This window comes from Onychomys torridus, chromosome 4 (genome assembly GCF_903995425.1).
Source record: "Onychomys torridus chromosome 4, mOncTor1.1, whole genome shotgun sequence".
Lineage (NCBI taxonomy): Eukaryota > Metazoa > Chordata > Mammalia > Rodentia > Cricetidae > Onychomys > Onychomys torridus.
Window position 1 is genome coordinate 147,929,843 of NC_050446.1, and position 23,623 is coordinate 147,953,465.

At 43.1% G+C, this 23,623-nt stretch overlaps 1 protein-coding gene across 1 annotated transcript in view; it reads right to left on the minus strand.

Moving 5' to 3' along the window:
- The window catches only part of Cfap61 (cilia and flagella associated protein 61), a 295,900-nt gene that overhangs the window by 251,137 nt on the left and 21,140 nt on the right, over nt 1-23,623 (minus strand). Inside the window, exons 5-8 of the mRNA XM_036186271.1 lie at nt 22,975-23,042; nt 22,625-22,751; nt 9,439-9,571; nt 1,764-1,923 (exon numbers count right to left, since the gene is read on the minus strand). Coding sequence (XP_036042164.1) covers nt 1,764-1,923; nt 9,439-9,571; nt 22,625-22,751; nt 22,975-23,042 — 488 coding nt within the window. The remainder of the gene's footprint in view (nt 1-1,763; nt 1,924-9,438; nt 9,572-22,624; nt 22,752-22,974; nt 23,043-23,623) is intronic.

Consider the following 23,623-nt stretch of genomic DNA (forward strand, 5'->3'; position numbering starts at 1 on the left):
GTAAATCATTTCACCTGTCATATCTCAGTGAATATTCACAACTCCTGCCTGATGGAGATGTTCCTCACCCTACACACGGGGAATCCAGATAAGAGAAGTGAATTGACATATCTAAGCTCACTTGCCTGTTTGTATCTATCTGCCATAAGAATCCACTTAACCATGAAGCATCCATGATGCTTAATAACCAAATTTTGAGATTACCTCATCTTACTTCATGAAATACTGACACAGACAATATTCAAAATTCATTTTATGGCTCAGGGTTAAAAGCTTGTACTGTTTCTGCAGAGGACCTGAATTCAGTTCCCAGCATTCATATGGCAGCTCACAACCTGTAATTCCAGCTCCAAGGTATCTGACACCCTCTTCAATCCTCCACAGGCATGCACACATTTGCATGTACACAAACACAAACACACACACTCAGGATATACCCATACAGACATATATATTGTTAATTGTTTTCTTACTCTTTGTCTCTTTGGGGGCCCACCACCCAGCTCCCAAATAAAATCACACATGGAGGCTTATTCTTAATTATGAATGCCCAGTCTTAGCTTGGCTTGTTTCTTGCCAGCTTTTCTTAACTTTAAATTAGCCTGTCTGTCTTTTCCCTCTGGGCTTTTACCTTTCTCTGTTTCTGTATACCTTTATTTCTTACTCTGTTGCTGGTTGTGTAGCTGGGTGGCTGGCCCCCAATGTCCTCCTCCTTCTCTCACTCCTAGATCTCTCCTCTCCAAGATTTCTCCTTCTATTAATTCTTTCTGCCTGCCAGCCCCACCCATCCTTTTCTCCTGCCTTGCTATTGGCCACTCAGCTCTTTATTAGACCATCAAGTGTTCTAGATAGGCAAAGTAACACAGCTTCACAGAATTAAACAAATGCAACACAAGCAAAGGTAACACACCTTAAAATACTATTTCCCAACACACACACACACACACACACACACACACACACACACATAAAAAATTGAAAATTGATGTTATTTCATATAGCTAGGAATCAACTGTAAAAGTTAAAAATGACCACTAGCAATAGACTCATGCTACAGAGGGTTTGCCAAAGACATAAATGCAGAAGTACTGATTATAAAGATCAAAGTTTAAAAGTATATGGAGCCTTCAAAATTGATAGCTTTCTAAATAGTTAAAATTTTTAAACACTGGGGATTGGATCAGTGCTTAACTAGGGAACCTAGTCCACACTAGACCAATGATCTGCCACTAAGATATTTCCCAGTCCATTGAATTCTTGAAGTTATTATATTCTGGTGTTCTCTCTCTGCCTCTGTCTCTCTGTCTCTGTCTCTCTCTGTCTCTCTGTCTCTCTGTCTCTCTGTCTGTCTGTCTGTCTCTCTCTGTGTGTGTGTGTGTGTGTGTGTGTGTGTGTGTGTGTGTGTGATTAAAGTGGCAATGGGGATGTAGCTCAGAGGTAGAGCTCTTACCCATCATGCATAAAGCTCTGATCCTGATCCTCAGTAATGAAAACAAAAACCTCACTATAACTTATATAACAATGACCATTCTGCAAGCAAACGTCCTGGATTTGGGAACCTTTAGCTTTAATTAAACCATGTCTGTTTATAGCTGTGCAGGTTTGTTTCTGGATCCACAAATTCCACAAACATGTCATTAACCATGTAAATTTACTCCATAAATGGGACTGGAAGAGACTTAAGATGCCCTTTCAGCAAATAACATGGCTGTGTGTAAGACATGGACTGAATTTGCTGGTATGTTCTGGGAGAGTCACTGTACCTTGACTTTCTTGAATACTTGATTCCTTTGATGGTTCCAAAAGATCATCGGGATGTGGGAAACAGAATCCATGGAAAGGGCCCAAGTCGAAGCATTTGTGCAGCAGGGGCAAGTTCACACTGGAGCACACACTCATGAACCCAACAGCCTTGCCTTCCACCTGGAACAGCAGAATGCAGTCACCTATCAGACTTAAGGTGATGATTGCTGTGGATCTGCCACGAGCTCTTGGCATGTGGCCCATGGGTAGCTTGGGGGACACTCTGAGTGATTTAAGGGTGGAAGGGTCTGCAGGAAGCTCTTGCATCCAGTACAATGCATAGAACATGCTCAAAGGCATAACCAACAAGGGCCCTCTGTGGACACTCATCCCAGTTGAGAAGGAACTTAGGTGAGTTGCCAGGGTGTTCTTGAGGAGACACTGGAATGCTATATCTGGCCTTTTCCTGGCCACTCCCTCACCTTGCCTATTCCACTCCTGCTGCCAGCTAGTGGGGTGAATTTTGGTCTTTTGGAAAGGTGGGGGGGAGATAGGGGTGTGTTTGCTTTTCTTTTTATTCATCCATAAGCTCCGACCTCCTACCACTTTTCTCCACCCTGTCCTTCCCCACACATCACGCACAGCTCTTCGTAAAGCGGGTTGCTCCTGACTCGTCTGATAAACCCCAACTTAGAGAACAGTCACAATTCAGGGCTCCTTAATAGGGAGAAACTCTTCTATATCTCTTGAATGCACTTATTTATTACTTGATTGGTTGTGGAGAAGTGAAGAAAGGTTGTTTGGAGGGAAACAGCTCAGTGAAGTCTGGACCACTTTACACACAAACAACCCTCCACACACTAAGACAATGGGTACTGAAGCTCTTGAAACGGTTGCCATGATTTTAATCTATGATTTTTTTTTCACTTTTTGATGAGGAACACGGACGCCCAGGAAGCTGAGTGGGTGACTGATTGACACAGTCATTCTATTCAGGAAGTGGACTCACTAGTACTGTGCAGCACCCTTCCCCAAGAAGGAGTATCTCCACACAAATGGACAATGCTTCAACATCCTACAAAAGAGAGGCCAGTGGCAAGGATGTTTGCTGATACAGGAAAAGACAGATAGCAAACCATTTCTCTGACAGCTTTGTGTGCTTGAAAAACAAATGGGAGATGCCCTTTATTTTTAAGGAGTCTTTTTTAAAATGAATTTTCCTTGCATATTCCTTTCTTCACAGGACCCCTCCCCAAATGATACTTGCTATAAAAGGCTGATTTACACAGCTGTTTTATAAAGCCATTGACACTTTAATGAAAGTCCAAAATAAACATTTTAATTTTTTTCCCAAATAACAAGTAATTGTTTGTCTTGTTTGCACTCCTGAACAAAGGCTGTGTAGCTGCAGTTGTCTGGCTTCTCTATAATTTCAGGCCCAAGACTCAGCAGACGCTGATTAACCAATCCATCTACCATATGTGCAGAAAGAGACGGCCAGCCTCACTCCCGGCAGGGAAAATTGGCATCCATCTTGGTTCACATGGAGATGTCCTTCTAATCTACAGCCGTGCTGGCGCAGCGAAACTTCCATGGCCTGAAATACCTTTTCCTGGCTTCATGGCGAGCTGCATGTGCATGATAAGAATGTATTATTTATAAGACCGCTGTTAGTAATGAGCTATTACACTAATGGCTCATTGTGTTTGGGATTTGATTTCAAATGGCATGGATCACACATTCTGATGAAAATGAGAAAAACATGTTTTGCCATTAGGAACAAAGATTTAGCATTCTCCAATTCCACAACCTGTTATATTCCCATCACTCGGCTAGGACTGTAACAACTTACAAAAGCCCACAATCAGAGACAGCAGCAGAGCAAGGACGGATGGTGGACATGTCTGCTCTGTTCTTTGGGCTTCTTTCAAATGACTGCCTTGAGATATGCTGTTCTGAAATATCAGTTTGTGGAACTAGCTGTGGGTATGTTGGTGTGCATGTCACTTGTACAGTGCAAAGGCATTGGCTGCTGTTATTGTTCAGTGGACAGAGATGTTTCCTGCCTTCAAGTCTTCTCACACTGGCAGACAAAACTGGAGGTTTTGCTCTTCGTGTCCATCCTGTGAAAGTCTGTCTACATGATGACACAGATAAGGTTTAGGTCACTGGAAAACCATCTGTAAGCATTCCTTGTCTTCCCAAATAGGTCTAACTCACAGACACACATGTGCTTTAACACTCATAACCCCACTCCCAAAGCCCCACAGTCAGGCATCCCTTTTGGGTGACAGTATTTCATAATGAGGGCTTTTGTCCTCGCTGTGACCGTTACTGGCTTTGATCCCCTTCTCTTGATGCCAAGTGCATGGCTAACCTGGCAGGCTCTCTCCCGCCTGCAGGTCAGTGGTGCTTTCTCGGACCACTGCTGCCCGTGTCCTGGATGATGCCAAAACAGACTCTCTGCCCATCTGTCTCTAGGAGCCACCTTGGCCTCCAACTGCCCTTCCTTGAAATCTCAGCTTGGAGTAAACACCAGATGTCAAGGTACAGTTATGACAAGGAACCTGCAGCAAAGTCACAGCTCAAAAAAACCCCTCCAAAGTAGCAAACAGGACAAAAGTCAACAATTCTTTAACAAGTCAATGGCTTTTCTCCTAACTCAAGCCAAGTTCTCAAGCGCTCTACATGCACAACCTGAAACCATCCTGCACTGGGCTGGGAAGAGGCACACTGGATGCACTTTGTCCTGTTGCCTCTGGTCACTGGTGGCTGCCCCATGCATGAGATGTTGGCAAATGCAGATTTAGTGTTAGGAAGAAATGCCCAGATGTTTAGTGCTTGCTGATGGTAAGATACTGTAGTATGGTAGATTCAAGTTGCCAACTGGCGTCATCCAATATGGAGTCAAGAAGTAGGGAAGAGATATGTGATGGCATGCTATTACATACTATGTCCACTGGATAAGACCACAGACAAAATCCCCAAGAGCTACTTAATACTAAAAGAACTCAATTATTTACTATACTTTCTTACACTGTAAGTGTATATAAGTGGCCTTTTTTGTTTTTTGAAGACAAGGTCATTATGTAGTCTAGACTGGCCTTGAACTGGCTACTTAGCTGTGGATGACCTTGAACTTTTGATTCTGCTGTCTTTCCCTTCCAAGTGCTAGGATTACAGGTATGTGCCACCTGGGTTTATATGGCAGGAACTCTACGCACTGAGCTATATCCTCAGCCTATACAAGTTTTAATGACAGCTATGTTCAGCAAAGAGCTTACAAATGACAGGTAGGAGGTGGTGGTGGGAGGGTAGGACCAGTATCTAGCTTGAAGCCAGAAAAGCTTCAGATACAAGATGTGGCACTGCTCACAGTGATCTCCCTGGTTCCTGTTCCCAGGCCCTGTCTTTGCCTTTGCCCTTGATTAAGATCTTCTGATTGCTGAGGTAGCACAGTCTTTGGAGGAGATTGGGCTAGACCATTTCACCTCTTGGGGACATCAACCTAACAGGATGGGCACTGCCATTTCCAACCTCTGGCTTTCTTTGCCTCAATGTTCACATGGAAAGTGAAAGAAATAGACCAAGAAAAAGAACAAGGCAGAGATCTCCACAGCTGCGGTAGATCATTTCCTCAAGGGGTTTGAGGTGGCACTACCACCCTAAATAAAACCAGAAAACTAAAAGACTCCTACAAACAAAGGCTGCATTAAATAGGACCGAGACTGGGCAGAAGATCAGAAGCCCTCACTCAGGCTCTGCACGACGTGTTGCCTGTCATTTTCAGGGGCTGTGGAAAAGCCCCATTTTTCAAAAACGGTGCTGGTTTGGCCCAAATGCTTCCCGAGCCTTCCATTTCTCATTAGTCTAGAGCTGAAGGCTGACTGAGAACATGTGAAAGCAAGTCTTTGAGGGACAGGTCAAAAATCGAAATCTAAACAAATAAATAAATTAGAATCTTTTCAGTGTAATTTCTCATGTTCTATTTTGTAGGGCCAGCTCCCATCTTCAGAAATGCATATCCATAACTGTCACAACTTGCCCCACCCTTAACCAGAGTATTCACTACTGAGCAGGTGAAGAGAGCCAACAACCAGACCACACACCAAAACCCCATGGGCAGCTTTAAACACTCCCTGGCTACTCCAGCAAAATGGCCAAGTTCAGGTAAAAGAAACGTTCCAATGCCCTTTCCACTCCTCCCCACTCAGAAACCCAAAAGAAGGGGTCCTCAAACTCTACCATGGACTGGAACTCCCCTTAGAGCCCCACCATGCTGCCTTTGGTCTCTGTCTATGACATTAATAATTCTTCTAATAAATCTTGTTACAAAGGAGAATCTACCTCAGTATGTCCTTGAATCCCAAACCAAAACTTTCATTAGTATTCTATTTATTATTATTATTATTATTATTATTATTATTATTATTATTACCAATATTGCTATGGCTACTACCATCCTATTAGAAGTAAAATGGTCTCACTGCAGCTTTTCTTGCTGTTTTGAAATAGAGTAGCCTAGATTGGTTTTGTACTTGGGATCCTCCTGCCTCAGTCTTCTGAGTACAGGATTCCAGATGTGCACCCACACAGCTGCCTTCCATTTCCCAAACGACTGATGAAGCTGACATCTTACAATACCAATGACTTCTTTTAGTGAGTCACTGACAACTTCTGTATCCTTTTTGGAGGGTGGGAGTGTCAATCAAATCCTGTGCCCACATCTATTTTGGAGCATTTGACTCTTTATTTATTATTATAAGAATTATGATGCTGACATGAAGTTGGCACAGAGTCTGAATGTCTTCCAGGAGAGTCTCATAGTCACCAAGTCTGTGAGGTCCAATGTGGAAGCAAGCCTCAAACTGTTCATCTTATTTACAGAGAATGTTTGCTTTCAAGTTTCAAGAAAATATTCTTTAAGAGGACTCACAGTTTCAGCAAATGAAAAATGAATGTATGAAGAATGAATCCCTAAAAGTATCACCCCTGAAAGAAAACTGCAGATTCCAATCTTTTAATGCTTTTCATTCAGCTGGCATAGAAATCTCTTTTTAAAATCAAAGTCAAATATCCATTTGCGAAGAAAAACGTAATTATGATTCTGTTAATGAACAGGATGGGTGGGGATCCAAGGGCTCTATTCAAACCATGTTTGTTAATTGTTATTTTTAAAGAGGTTTTAAATGTTTTATTTACTATAATGTGTGTATGTGCATGGGTGGGTGTGTACATGTGCGTGTGCATGTGTGCATGTGTTGGGACACATTTGCCAAGATGCACATGCAGAGGTCAAAGAACAGCTGTGTGGAGCTGTTCTCTCTTTCCGCCTTTTCATAGACACCCAGGATGAAACTCAGGTCACTAGGCTTACTGGGCAAGTACCCTTATCCTCCATGCCATCTCGCCAGGCCACGTTTGTTATATCATATATATAGAAGACACGCCCTAAACAGCCTCTTCCCCATCGTTTCTCCTCCCTGGCAGACCAGCTCTCATTATGGAAGTTGAGCTGTGCAGGTATAGTTTATACAAGACCTACTCTAGAGGTGGGTGACACCACACCAGGACCAACAGGAAGGTTTTCCAGTTTCTTAATGTAAAATGCAAGTCCCTTGAGCAACAACATCACCCTCTCCCCAGCCCCGACTCCCACCTCCCGCCCCCTGCCAGAACTACTAGGTCAGAAATGCCTGTGTAAGGCCCAATCACCTGGGCTTCCTCAGCCCAAGAAGGACTCCCAGCCCGCTCAAGTGTGAAGACCATCGCTTCCAGACACTTTCCCCAGATTGCCTTGCACGTGTATGAACTGACCCCACTCCTGTGGCCTGATCCTGTCATCATACACTCCCTACAGCATCCGTCCTTAGTTTATTTCTGGGATAAAACAGTGACCAAAAGCACCTTGGGGGGGAAAGGGAAGAAATGATTGACAGGTTACAGCCCATCATGGAGTGAAGCTGAGGCAGGAACTGAAGCAGAGATCTTGGAGAAATGATGCTTACTGGTATGTCCTCCTCACCTTGCTTTTTAGAGAACCCAGGACCACCTGTCCAGGTGTGGTATACCACCACAGTGGGCTGGGCCTTTTCACACCAGTCACCAATCAAGAAACTGCCCCGACTGACACATCCATGGGCCAATCAGATGGACACAACTCCTCAATTGGTTCCTTCTTCCCAAGTGGCTCCAGTTTATGTCCAGTTGACAAAAACCAAACCAACATGGTCTCTAACATACCAAAGTCCCAATTACAGCCAGTTTCTCCCTACCACCAAGCAGATCCTGTGAGTATCCTAATCCAGCAGTTTCAACTCTTAAGAACCCCAAAGCTTCATGTGCAGTGGCACAAGTCAGAAGGGGTTCTGCTATGTTTCAGCTTTCTGAAACATATCCCTCTATGCAGTTAGTCCCAGCCACCTGAATCCCACCAGGCAAATCAGGAAGGGCTTTCCCCTGGTAGGCAGGTAGCCAGGGATGCAGGTAAGGGAGGTGTGCCCTTGATGAATGTCTCCATCATGAGTAGAGAGTGAGGAAGGGGTCATGAGGGTGCTGACACCAGCTACCTAGGGCCTCCAGTTGGGCTGATCACATTAAAGCTAGCTGGTTTATCACCTCCCTCTTCTGTCTCTTGAGAAATGTAGTCCTTGAGGTTTCCCAGTGCCAAACCAAAAGACGTGGGCTCTCTCTTTTTGCCCCAAATACCAGGACTACTCTCACTTACTTAGAAAAGCTAGAAGCTCCAATTGTTATATACATGTTCCTAATTTGTACATGTCCCACTAATTCAACTAAATTTCATCATATATAACATGGACCAAGTCATGAGAGAACACTGAACAAGTACAAATTAGAGACGCTCTATAGAATAACTGGCCTGTATTGGTTGAAAACATTGCCTTTGAAAAAAAATAATGAAGGGCTAGGGAGCTATTTCTGATGGAAAGAGACAGAACACTAAATGTAACAAATGACCTGCACTTCCTTTTCCATAAAGGACGCTGTGTGACTATCAATAAAATCTAACTAAGGTCTACATATGGGAAAGTGACTGATCATCATACTGTAGTTACAAGTTATGTGGGGAAATATTCAGGTTTTTAGGAAATGAATGTAAGTGGGGCATTATACCTGCAACTTACTTTCACATGATTCCAGATAAATCTATAGACAGGTGGATGGATGGAGACAGAAAGAGAAGAGGAAGAGAGATAGATGATATAGATAGATAGATAGATAGATAGATAGATAGATAGATAGATGATAGAAACATACATACATAGAGATAGCAATCAAGAGAATGATAAAATAAATAAGGAAAAATTCTAATATCTAAGGAATTTGTACCTCTAAGTTTTCTGTAAGTGTAAAATTATATCAAAACAATTTCAAAAAAGTAAAATGAAATCACTTTCCAAGTCAAATGAAATATTCCTGGCAGCAGAACATCCTGGGGTATTCAGAAATCTCCTATATTCACCCCTGTGGGATCATCTTATCCTTTCTCCCACTCTCTGGTCCCTATTTCTAAAGACATCAGTCTGGTCACCTCACAAAGGGGTAAATCTGGGAAGGGTACAGAAGCTGGCCTGGCATCGCCTGGAAGGGCATGTAGGAGGGAAGGGCACGTTGGCTCCAGGGGTGCTCAGCAAGCTGGGAGCAGCATGGTCCCTGGGAGGATCAGTCACCAACCTCACACACCACAGCATGATTCTCTTCGTCTTGGGCCTCTATTAGTTCAGCCAGGAAGTATTCACCATAGATTTCTCTCAGAGTGTTGTCATAGTGCATAAATATTGGCATGAGATCGTCATGGTCTTCCACCCTGTGGAACAGACAGCCTTTAGTTTAGTGTTTGTTCCTTTCCTTCAATCTCATTCCCTCACGCCAGGGCATCAGAGGGATTCCCGGGTGTGAGGCTCAAACAGGGAGCCAAAAGCAAACACCAAACTGTGTGTTTAAAATATGACTACACTTCAGATGCTACCCTTGACACCTGCCCACGTATTTCCGTGTGTATACGATCACTTTAAGAATTATCAGTGAGCATCTGTGGCCAGGTGTGGTGAAGTTCCACCATAAATCCATCAAAAGCTTGTTAGGTGTTCTTTTGAAAAGACTAGAAGAAGAAAAAAATAGCATAGTGTCCAAAACCTAAGCTGAAAAGCCAGCCCGCCTTGGTCTGGACCCTGTATCTGCCACTTGTGACTGCCAAAGATGAAATATTCTATCTCTGAACTACATAGTAGATGTCATAGTAATGCCATGTCACGATACATGTATAATCATAAATCAGACTACAATTATTACCTAAGTGGGAAGAACCAGTAAGAACTGGAGAACATCCACAATCAGCAGGCAGAGCAGGGTTTTTTGTTTGTTTGTTTTTTGTTTTTTAATTCCAGAAGGCTGAATCACCACCCTGACATCGCATTAGCAGGTACAACCAATGCTGTTCCATCTACCATCAGTAATCTTACAGTTCTGCCTTCCTCAACTCAATCATTTACCTGAAAACATTTACAAGCTCCTTGCTGTTTCTGGATGGGTACAAGGGCCCTTGCCTCCTCATGTCCCGACCATGTGTGAGCTGATATATATATTAGAATACATCTTGCCTCTGTTTCTACTCAGCACTCCAATCCAATTGTCTATTCCAAATTCCAGCATCTTTCAAGGCTACCTCCACCATCTGCCCTCCATTAACACTTCCTTCCAGCCTCTCTTCCAAAAAACTCAACATCGGGATCATCACTGGATGTGCAGTGTCTAGTTATAGTATTGATTTATTCTGAGCAAGATGTGGCATCTTAGTAACCAAGTAATAGGTTTTAGGGGACACAGAAGTTCTGAAACAGCTCTGAATTATGGTGCAGCAGTGACAGCAATAAGGATCAGGTCCTTCCCAAGGGCCCCCACTGACAGCTCTGAGGGGAAGTGACTACTAATCCCAAGGGGTGCCTCTGGAAATCTGGGAATAGTACAACACTGGCCACTCCATAACTCTTCCACTTAGCCTTCTGCCACTCCCTACTGGGAAGCCTGCAAAGGTACTTCACCATCAAGACTTAGTGTTCTCATTTCCAAAAGGAGTGGGCGTGAATGCTGGGAACATGCAGTGAGGTGGCACAAACGTGCTTTAGCCTATTCCCTGCACACAGCAAGAGTCTGCTCTCTGTGTGAGGCCTCACACCCTCAGCAAAAAGAACCTAGAACTCTATTCAACTCCCACTTAACCTCCTGCCCACAAGAGGCTTTTTTTTTTCTGTAAAAAGAATCCTTGATAACACTGTTCAGAGAAATAACATTCTAAAAGAAAATAGCCTGCGATTCCATTTTTGAGCATTTATACCAAAAATTAAGGTTGTACCAATACGTATTAACAGATGTTATTTTACACAATTGGAAAAATAATTTAGTATTCTAATCATTTCTAAGTGGTATGGTGGTTTGAATAAGAATGGTTCCCACAGGCTCATTCATATATTTGCATGCTTAATCACTAGCGAGTGGCATTATCTGAGAGGGATTAGGAGATGTGGCCTTGTTGAAGTAGTGTGTAACTGGAGGCAAGGTTTGAAGTTTCAGAAAGCTCACAACATGCTCAGCATTGCTCTCTATATCTGCTTGTGGATCAGTATGTAGCTCTCAGCTACTCTCCAGCACCAGGCCAGCCATGCCTGCTACCATGCCCCTCACTATAATGATAATGGACGAAGCCTCTGAAACTGTAAGCCACCCCCAATTAAATGTTTTCCTTTATAAGAGTTGCCATGGTCACGATGTCTCTTCACAGCAATAGAACAATGCCTAAGAAAAATGGATTAAGACAGGATTCATATAAGAAAGTCTAAACTCAATTTTATTTATACAATGAATACAAAATATTACTCTAGGCCAGGAGTCCAAACTAGGACTTGAAATCAGTGCATAGCTCAACCCTCATCAGAGAAGCATCTCTTAGTAGATGGCAATTAACATAGAAATCCACAATTGGTCAATGGACAGAGAATGACTGACATCAGAATGCTCAGCCCCAAAGAGGATGTCTACATTATATCCCTCCCCCAGACCTCAGGTATCTATGTAAAAGAGGGAGCAAAAATATTGTAAAAGCCAAAGATGGTAGGTGACTTCAAGGAGACAGAGTTATGTCCATATCAGCTCATGCAGATCATGAGAGTATGCACAAGACCAGCACAAATGCAAGCCCAACTAAAATCCCAGCACGGAGGAGGGGAGGGGACATGAAGTCCCACCTCTAGCTTGGGAGCTGTTTACATTTAACTACAGCGGGAGAGGGACTGACAGGTTTCTTCACTAGCAACACTCTGGGAAGGCCCCCTACCCAGGGTAGTCAGCCAACACAAACTAGACTAAATGGGTTTTAAAAAAGAGAAAGAACATGAAGTTGAGGGACAAGAGGGGCAATTTGGGAAGAGCTGCAGGAAGGGGATAAATATGATCAAAACAGATCATATGAAATTCCCAAAGAATACATGAAAATATTTCTTACAAGTTCAAAGCTAGATATGGTGGAACATATCTTTAACCCAAGCATAGGGTGGGGGGTTGGGTGGGGAGCAAGCAGATCTCTATGAGTCTGAAGCCAGCCTGGTCTACATAGTGAGTTTCAGGCTAGCCAAGGCTATAAAGTAAGACCTTGTCTCAAAAACAAAACAAAATAGAAAAAAATAGAGATAGCAATGTTAACTACATTAATGTACATAGATTTGACCATTATATGCTGTATATTTATAAACACCTAATAAAATTGTGGCCCCCAATTTTCATGAGAGAGAGAGAGAGAGAGAGAGAGAGAGTGTGTGTGTGTGTGTGTGTGTGTGTGTGTGAGAGAGAGAGAGAGAGAGTGTGTGTGTGCGTGCGTGTGTGTGTGTGTGTGTGTGTGTGTGTGTGTGTGTGAGAGAGAGAGAGAGAGAGAGAGAGAGAGAGAGAGACTGTGTATGTATATGTGTGTAAATGTTTCGTACAACGAAGAAACACATAGTCATAATTTTAAACTAAAAAAAATAATACTCTGGATATTGAAATTAGGAATAAAGATCTGGAGAGACTCAGAGCCCTAAGCCTAGCCATGAACCTGCCACAGCCCATTAACAAAGTTGTCCAAAATCAGACTTTAATAACAATTCTCCCGAGAAAAAACAAGAAATAAACATTCAAGCCTTGGAGTTCTGAACATTGTCCCTTAAGCCCTTCTCCAAAATGGATAGAGAGGAACTTGTTCAACACACTAAATGCATTCCTTAGGGTAATCGATAATTTAAGATCTTGCATCACCCTAAGCGCTAATGCTAACAGATGACATCAGCCTCCAAGTCTCAAATGGCATATGACAAAGCCCAGCCTCACGGCAAGAACGCCTCTGGCTAAGGAGAACCAACCATGCAGTAAAATGTCTAAGAGCCCCCCCCCCCTTCCTCCCTCCCTCTCTGAAGCTGTGAGCATTGCCTATGGGGTCAGATGAGATGACAGTGTCATCTCAGTTCAAGGGTGACAGGCACACTTAGCAGACACATCCTGCCATTTGCAGACTATAGAGCATCCCCACAGTGGTGACTGCTCTGATGTTACAAAGTCCACCACACAAAGGACAATAGAAACACAATTCTCTGAGAAGTAGAGTTTCTTTATATCTCCATTCAGAATGTGGCTTGGGAGGAGAAGCCATGTGCTTGTCGATGCTATCAACTATAAAATACTTTAATTTCTTTGGAGAACAAAAGGTCCAACCCATAAAGATTTGTTGTTCTCCTCAGCACTCAAAATGTCCATCACACTCTGGAAACCATGCCAGACAAAAAAGGAGTTGAATTCAAGCCCTAAAACCAACAGGCTGTCAAAGAGACCTCACTTGGGGAATTGGGTATCTTCTAAACCTAGGGCATGAGAAAACTAAAGATGGCCTGTGTGGTGGCTATAGCTGACTTTCTGGAAGATGGAAAGATGTCATTTAGCCAGGAGGTACACAGTGGTGTCCCGGATCTCACAGAACTCTTCCCGGCAGCTTGGCCAACTCTCTAGGTGACACAGCTTTTCAGATTGCCTCACTGATGCAACATCCTGTCTACTCTATATGACCACCACCCTAGAGGAAAAGCACAGGCTGGCTTCCCTTGAGTCAGAGAGATGTGTGTATCACGTGCTGCTAGCAAAGTGACTGTACAAATCCTCAGGTGGGGAAAAGTCACCTCAGCACAGCGAGACAGCACAGAGGCAGCCTGCACATTCAGAAGACTGCCCAGACACCTCGCTAGCCTCAAAGCATATTCTTTATCTAGTGGTTCTGCATTTCTCCAATTAGACTTTAAAATACACTACTAAAAAAGTTGTCGCTTTAAATATCACAAACACATTTTATGTAGTGTATTTGGAAAAAAAACGACAAGAGAATTAAATTTAGTTCTAAAGAATACAGATTGCTTTGTCAAATCATGTTTTTATCAAGAACACTGTCTCAACAGAAGACAGGCCAACACAGAGTTGTTGGCAACTAGATTTTTCTTTTCATCCACTTGTCGAAAATGAAGTACCTTTTTCTTTCCAAGATCTCTTGTGCCCTCTAGTGGTCTTCCTTCCGAAATTAAATCCATCCTTTCTAAAGGCTCCATTCTAGAACTTTAAAACTAGCAGTTAGAGCCATTTAACTTATGATCGCTGGGAAATATAACTTTGAAAGTTAGGGGGATTCTTAAACCCAAGATTCCTATGCATTAGAAAGACTTTGAAGCACTCACCAGGTCATGTAAGTCCCTACCATCCATACTGCTGGGACTTGATCCATGTGCCCATCTTGGCAATGGTAATCCATTGCTCCCAGGGGATTGGCAAACAAAACACAAGTCTGGCAGGGACTTTTGGTGACAAATGTCACAAATTTGGTGACAAGAAAGTCCCCGACTAAATGCTGTAATTGTTCTATAGCTCCTGTTAAAATGCTTCAGGATCTTCATAACTTCATAATTCCTATGAACTACTTAGAAACCAAATTTTAAAAAGCAAGAAACTATCAGATGTCTCATAAAATTAACTTCTGGGGCAGAAGAGATGGATCAGTGGTTAAAAGCACTGGCTGTTTTTCCAGAGGACCTGGGTTCAATTCCAAACACTCACATTGCTGCTCACAACTGTCTATAACTTCAGCTCCAGGGGATCCAATGCCTTCTTCTAGTACTAGGTATGCATGTGGTACATAGACACACATGTAAACAAAACACCCATGCACATAAATAGGTAAAAATAAACTTCAAATTATGTATATTAAAATAACTGCCTCATAGAATGAAAGGCGGTTTTTTTTGTTATTATTTGTTTTTGTTTTGTTTTCGTTTGGCTTGTTTTTGTTTTTTGGGGTTTTTTTTTTGTTTTTTGTTTTGTTTTTGAGACAGGGTTTCTCTGGGTGACGGTCCTGTCTGTCATGGAACTCACTTTGTGAACCAGGCTGGTCTTGAGAAAGGTGTTTTTAAAAAGACCTTGTTTTAAATATTAGTTTTCTTTTTATTTTTTTAAAGGTTAAAGTTTTAAATCCTTTATTAATGTGTTGTTTATTGTAATATTCGTGGGGTATGCATGATGATTTGACACAAGTATGAAGCTATAACCACCAAGTTTGAGCAATTAGCATTTCCATGTCCTTAAACATTTGTGTAGTTCCTGATTTCCTCTAACAAAAGAAAATTTTCATCTATCTTGACAAACAATAATTGAGCCAACGTGATTAACTGTAGTCATCTGCAAATAGGCAGGATGCCATGGAGGGGAACTCGAGCTGTTTAACAACACTAGCACACAGTACATCACCCTTCCCTTGCCTTAGTCTTCCCTCCATCCATGAGAACTTGGAAAAGAGGCCCTCGCCCACCCCAGATCATGCCAATGGTTTCTAAGCCATGAACATCTCACATCCTCCACTGAAGATTAATTAAGCTCACTGTGGTTTTTTTAAAGGTGTGCCCAGTAACAGCTATGCTTTGTTTCGGACATAATGAAAGACAGGGAAGAGTAACTTCGTTAATTAGTGTCTGAGCAGAAGAGTAGATTACAGCATCATTTTCCACGTGGCTAAATGAAAGAAACGGGAGAAGGGATTATGGTGTTAATTCATTTGGTTCTGAATATGTTGCTAGTTAAATAGCCGAGGGATAATTACATCCCCAACCCTTCCCTGGTTTAGTGTCTTAAGAACTGTGTTCATCACCATTAATTATCAGTGCAAGTAACTACTGATGGAACAGATGTCAAATGGGGGAAATAAGTGTAAAGTGGCCGCCTAGGAGGCATGCAGCCACGCCTATTCCATGAGGCCACGCAATGTCTTTGCGTTTCTAGCACTCTTAAGGAAAGTCCACACAAGTTTCAAGATGCAGGCAATTTTAGACCCACAATGTATCATTTTTGGATAAAAGGCTTTAAAAATGTTACACTCCTGTATCTTCTTGGGGCAAAGACATTGTTTCATGTCACACTCTCCAAGTGAATTCCCTACTGTGCCCTCCTTATCTTAACATAAATGCTCCTTCCTCATCTGTTGGCATTGGGGCAACATCCCTCTTGTTCCTTGGATTTTTTGTGGTGTGAGAAAACAGAACAGTCAGCCATCAAAGACTGCATGATCAAGCGCTTGGGTTGAGTTGTCCAGAGGTTTATTTGTGGGCCCTGATCAGTGGAAGGCCATAGGCCACCCTACTAAATCTTAAGAGAGGAAAAAGAACAGGAAGGGGTGAGAAAGGAGAAACGGGGGGGGGGGGGGGAGAGAACGGGAAAAAGGGAGGCTGAATAAGAACTATCAAGTGCTCTACATGAGGGTGGGTGTTGCCAACCCGACAGGACCTAGAATCACCAGGGAGTAATCTGGGCACACCTGGGAGGGATGATCCGGGCCAGGGAGTCTCTGGACACAACTGTGGAGGGTTATCTTGTCTTTTGAGGTGGGAAGACCTGCCCACTGTGGGTGGCATCATTCCCTGCTTGGGGTCCTAGATTGTATAAACTTAGAGCCAAGCAGCAACAAGCATCCATGGCTCTCTTCTGAAGATGAAATGTGATGTGACCGCTGCTTCAAGCCCCTGCTGCCTTACTTCTCCATCATGATGGGGCGTAGTCTTGAACTAGGAGCCAGAATAAACTTTCTCCCCTACGCTGCTCCGTCAGGCATTTTACCACAACAACAGGAAAGCGGCTAACACAGTAAGCAAATGCTCCCTGGGATCCAGGCACTGGACTGAGCACATCTTCCGTCTTTTCTCCTGTTAGGGCACCAGTGAGCAAGTTAACAAAGGAATCATCTTACAAAAAGGCAAAGAAATAGATCATTTTGTGATGGGCTGTTTCTGTGTATGTCACTTTCAGTATTGCATTTATAAGTAATTTTTCTAATACAATAATGTCTTGCAAAATGTCTATGTTGACGGTATTTAAGTCATACTATTCCTCTGGAAAATGATCATTCATAAGATACAAGTGGGCGTATTAACTATACATTTAAAATAAAATTTTAAAAAAACCCACAACTTTGCAGGGAGAGGGGGGAGTAAGATGGCTTGGTGGTAACAATCCTTGCTGACAACCTGACAACCTGAGTTCAATCCCTGGGACCCACATGGTAGAAGAAAACTGACTCCCGCAAGCTGTCTTCTGATCTCCACACATCTGCTGTGCAGTATGTGAATTCATGCATGCGCGCGCGCATAACAAAATATTTTTTAAAAAATACTTTTGGAAATGTACCTCCTTCATTTATAGGTAATTTGTTTCCCCATATTCAACCTAACTAGAGAACTCTCCATACATTTAATCATCCATCAGGATAATCTCTATGCTGAAAATTCCTTTAAGTTTAAGCATTTCACTCATTTAAAATGGAACTTGTAAAATGGCACTCACACCACATACTGAGTGCAATTTAAAACAACTAAATATTATTTTGCTCTGGCAGATTAAAAACGTTTTAGTAACTGAAAATATCCAGGGTCTGGAGGTATAGTTCATCAATCATCTAGCTCTGAAAAAATGAAAAGGAGCTTATCTAAAAATCTTTAGAATCGCTGGGTCTAAGGAAACAGAGTTCTATTGGTTATAATATAAACTGACATATTTTGGCTGAACAATTTGATAACTATTCTTAAGTCTTAGTATTTATTATTCAAAAATTCCTTTTTAGGCACCTATCTTATTGAAAATAAAGTACCATGATTAATATTTTCCCAAGGTGTTTGTTTTATAGAAAAACTTGAAAACAACTAAATTTCTGTGTTAGTCAGTGTGTTCTGTACTTGTAAAAAATACCTGAGCAAAACAACTTCCGATGGGAAAATTATATTCTGGCTCACAGGTGCAAGGGCTTCCGTTTGTCTTGGTAGGGAGGTTGTGATGGGCTGATCAGAACATGCCCACCAGGAACACGCCCATCAGACACATGACCATCAGGAATGTGACCTTCAGGAGCATAATCACCAGGAGCATACCCATCAGGAACATGACCATCAGGAGCATACCCATCAGGAACATGACCACCAGGAGCATGCCCATCAGGAGCATGACCACTAGGAGCATGCCCATCAGGAACATGACCATCAGGAGCATGCCCATGAGGAACATAACCACCAGGAGCATGCCCATCAGGAACATGACCACCAGGAACATGCCCATCAGGAAGCAGAGATGATACAAGAGCTCTCTGGATTCCCCTTTTCCTTTTATTCCAACTGAGCCTTCAGACTACAGCATGGTGCTGTCCACATTCAGGATGTCTTCACCTTAGTTAATCCTCTCTGAAAACTCGCTCACAAACACAATCTCCCATGTACTTATCAACATGATCAAGGTGAGAATCAAGACCAACCACCATCACTATTCCCATAAATAACTAACAACTAAATGAATTATAGTCACACAACAGCCAGGCCATCTTGGAAGACACAGTCATCAGAAAGAACAAGATTCACTTTTAATGGTTTTATTATCATAAGTGATAGATGACAATGGGATTGGATGTGATATTTTCAAGTATGTATGTGATGAACGTGGGTCCTATTTGCCCCTTATTCTTATTACCTCCTCTCGTCCCCATCCTACTCCTCCTGCTCATTGTCTTCCTGTTCCCCACTAAGTCCACCTTCCACCTTTTCCTCTCTATTTTTAATTGAGGACCCGGTGACTTTCACTGGGGTTGCTTACAGGAGCATGAGTAAGAGAGCAGTCATAGGAGCATGGGCAATCTACTAGTGGATACACCTGAAGAAAATGTCTCTCCCTCCCTCGGTAACCATTACCTGCCTACAGATCCCTGGGGAAAGTGGGGCCTCAGGAGTCTCTTGCCTCCAGCTACTATAAAGATAGCAAGCTGCTATATTAAGTGCATAATTAACAAAGCGTATGAACACAATACTGTGCCCACATACATACAGTGCCCACAGAGGCCAGAGGGAGGAATCACATCCCCCGGAACTGGAGATACAATTATGAGCTGCCACGTAGGTGCTGGGAACTAAACCTGGGTCCTATGCAAGAACAGCAAGTGGTCTTAACTGCTGAGGCATTTCTCCAGTTCCCCTATCCCCACCCCACCCCAACCCCAGTATATATTTTTTTTTTGAGGCAGGGTCTCTCCATGTATCCCAGGATGGGTGTGACTTAGGGTCCTTCGGCTATTGCTTCCCAAGTGCCAGGAGTACAGGCGTGTAGCAACATGCCAGGCTCAGAGGTATAGTTTTTCCCAAAATATTTCAGTGCTTTTGTTGTTCTCTGCAGAACTAGAGCTTGAACCCAGGACCTTACACAGGAAGTAAGCACTCTTCCTGTCAGTGTGTTTTGTTGTTGTTTATATAGGAAGTATTCTGATTGAATCCTTGGATGCAGAACAGCTATGGGGAGTCAATAGTACTTGCATGTGTACCTATCTACAAATAAGTTTAATTCCTAATAGTTTTCTGATCTGAAAATATGATTCATTTACTAAGAGAACCTATCCTTCAAATAATAGGCAGTAAAAATGGCAGGGAAAAACCTGAGAGATTTTAAAATAAAATTAAGATTAAAGGTATAATAACTATTAGGTTTCCTAAAATATCCTCTGATTTTCATTTATGGAAATTTCCCATAAAAAACAAAACTGCCAACTTGTAACTACATTGTCAATAAAAATGTCCTTCAAGAATGTAACTTCCTGAATGGCTAAGGGTGCCCAGGGAGCTGCCTTCCCTTCCACACTGGGAACATCAGTCACATTTGCCTATCTGCCTGGTGATGGCCAGTCCAGGGACTTCCTGCCTCCGCACCTTTGCCCACTCTGCCTCTGTGGATGAATTATGACTCATCCCCCAAGACCAAACTCAAAAGGGCGCCTACTTTGGGAAGCTTTTATTTCTTCATGGAGGTGTGCTGATATATAAGAAAGTGCATGATCTTCAGCTATAGTTCGATGAGCTTAGACAACTGCACATGTCCCCATCATGCATTCAACACTGCCACCTGTCCCCTCAGAATCCTCTCTTGTGCTCCCAGCCTCGCTCTGCCTCTTAGCCTAGTACCACCAACCTGATTTCCACAGACTGGCTTTACCTGTTGTTTATATTGTAAAACTGGGGTAATCAGTAGATTTTTTTCTCCATCTGCCTTTTTCAATTCGGCATGACTCTTCTGAGATCGACTGCTACGGAAGCAGCTCATTCTGTTGAATGAGAACGCATCCACAGTGTGGATGTACCAGTGTGTATGAGTAAACACTCAGAGGGCTATTCTTAAGGGGGGTGGGTACATGAGGCTGCATTTATTTCTCTGTGTCCTTCCCTCTTATAAACTAATATCCTTAGTTTATTGCAGACAGGCCCCTCTCCTTCACTGAACTCTCAGCCCCTTTGTGATATACATGGTGCTGGGATTAACCACAGGAAATTGCACAAGGTAGGCAAGCCCCCAGCCCCTGCAATAAATAATATTTAGTACTTCTTGGATTGTTACATTCAATCAGAGGTACACTAAGTGTCAGACTTACACATAGACTGTCGCCAAGAGTTCTGTGCTATGATCCACACATTACACTGCTAACAATGAGACATGTGGCCCCCAAGCATCAATGCATTTTTGCAAATTAACTCATCTGGTGAGTCGTGGAACCAAGATCAGAATCTAGATCTAGAATGACATCATCACACACTCTTAAAAGCTTTGTTGTAATACTACATGCTCTTGCTTTCTAAAAAACGGCGAAATGTGACACCAAATATGGAAATGGGGCGAAGAGGGTTCAGTTTATTCTTCACAAAGGAGCCATCATCTGTGTGAAATAACTCCTCAACACACTCTTTTTTCAAAGCAGGCTATTTTGTCCTCATAACTTGAAGTTAGAACTCAAATGGGGGCAGATAAGTATCCTCACTTGGGGCCTCAGAAAGGGAAGGACGTATCAACTGTTTTTCCAGAAATCTGGGAACTGGACATGATTCATAGCCCAGTGATCTACATTTTCTGTTGGGTCGGGCCATATCAAGCTCCCACAACCAGGACAAGAGATGTCTAATAGTCTAAATGACCCTTACATTGTCTATATAACCAGGGGCTCCTCCATGATCCTACAACCAGGACCAGAGGTGGCTAATAGCCCTAATGACCTCTATACTATCTATATGACCAAGACTGGCCCAGATCCTTTCTGAGGCTCTTAAGCTAATGCAGGTAGCCTATCTCCAGAGCCCATCTTCTTGGAAGAAATGATATGTACCTTGAGTTGAGTTTCGACATAATTATGTTTCCTTGTGCACCAGGGATTGTATTGCACATGGAAACGCTCCCCAACATTATGCTGTGTTTAAATATACTAGCAACAAATGGCCTGACCTCAGATTCCCCTGTTTTCATTTTCACTTCTTTTTGGTTCATTTCCCTGCCTGCCTACACCTGAAGGGACCCCGCCCCTCTCACTGGCTATCCACAATGGCTCACACACATAGCTGTGTGGTGCTGACTATCACACTGAGCTGAGCTGGGGATGACACCCACGCCCACGTGAGGCCTCTTCATCACAGCCATCTCAGGGTGGAAGATCTGAGCGCAGGGCTGACTACCTTCAGGGCAAGCATCCAAGAGAGCCAGACAGAAGCTTCCAAGACTTAGTGTGCCCTCCCACCAAGCTGTGCCAGTGAGAGCATTCACAACTGCCCAGAGTCACACAGAGGACACGCACGGCTCGCCAGTTAACCAGAGGACTGGTGAAGTCACACGGTAGGGGAGGAAGCATGGAGAAAGATGGTATAGGGCTATCTCGGAAAACATACTTTGCCACAGCTATACCCTTAAACTGCTATACTTGGGGAATGTCATGAGGACACTGAAGGTAAAGACCAAAAAACTCCTCTTGGAGTCAACAGCATCCTTATTCATAAGTGTTAGAACATAGGTGGGTTTTACAAGGAAAACTAAATAGGCAGATTCATTTTCAAGTTGTTTTATTTGAAAGTTTTCTTACTCGAGGCTGGATTAAGGACTATTTTAGAACCCCCTAGTAGTAAATGCATAACCCCCTGGCCTCACGGAACCAAATGAGAACCACCAGATAGTCTTGTTAATTATGCCATCCGGGGGATGCTCAGAATCTCCAAACGAACATTATAAGTATCATAAAAGTTTAATCTAACTGACTGAGGATCCCTTTTATAGCCAGGTGGTGGCGGCGGTGGCGGCGGCGCACGCCTTTAATTCCAGCACTTGGGAGGCAGAGGCAGACAGATCTCTGTGAGTTTGAAGCCAGCCTGGTCTACAGAGTGAGTTCCAGGACAGCCAGGGCTACATAGAGAAACCCTGTCTCAAAAAAACCAAGAACATCCCATGGAGTTTACATCACACAGGATCGTGCCAACTGTACCTGGCTTTGCGAATGTGCAGCTGAGGGTAGTGGTCATGCCTGTGACATATGTGCACTGCAAAGTCTTCATCATAGGTTAAACATGGAATATTCCCCACTTGGTCAAATACAGTTATCAGAGTTGAACCTAAATCACAGAAAGAAATGTATCCTTTAATCAAGGGATAACCTTAGGATTTCAGAACAAAATGTGGTCCCCCATCCACTTGGAGACTTATTGGCTGTAATCAAGTTCAAACATGACATGCTTAAAGTCTGGTGGCCAATCTTCATTCCCATTCTCAAGAGTGCTACTTTAAGCTTAAGTTCCCTGTCAGCTTCTGGGGACCCTGGGCTGTTGAGCACCTTACCTAGGCTCACATATGTTGGCACTATAAGGAATATGAAGTACAGTTCTGGTACTGCCTTGAACACAGTCCTGGGGAGGAAAGACGGGGTGGGACAGTGTTAATAACAAAACAATCACGTTCTCTGCCCCTGAAAAATGAGGTACCTGGAAAGTCAGCTGCTCCCTGCCTGTCAGGCCAGAGCATCTCCTAGGCAATTTCCTTCCTCTCTACTTTTCCTTCGATTCCTAAGAGCTCCCTCCTGTCTGTCTGGTGGAAGCCGAGAGAATAAAGGGCATGATGTGCAAGCAGCACACCAGATTTCTGCCGACATTAACCTTTGACCTGGCATCTGGATGGTCTGGTGTGACATTACAAAGTGACTTGAAAGCTGAGCCCCCCCCCCCACCCCACAGTCTGTACAGGCTGTCAGAGATGCATCGCCACGACTCAATGGCCCTGCTCATCACCCTTCCGCACACCCTGTTACTCAGAATGCTTCTGCAGGCTGTCATGTCAATACAAACTTCCAAAGAGAAGACTGAGGCAATACTACATTGAAAACCGCTTAAGTCTGTGCGTCTTTACTCTTTCCTGACCACCCGGTTCCATTTCTTTAAATCAGTACACTACCTGTTGGCCTCAAATGATAGCAGTTAAAAAGAGGCTCAAT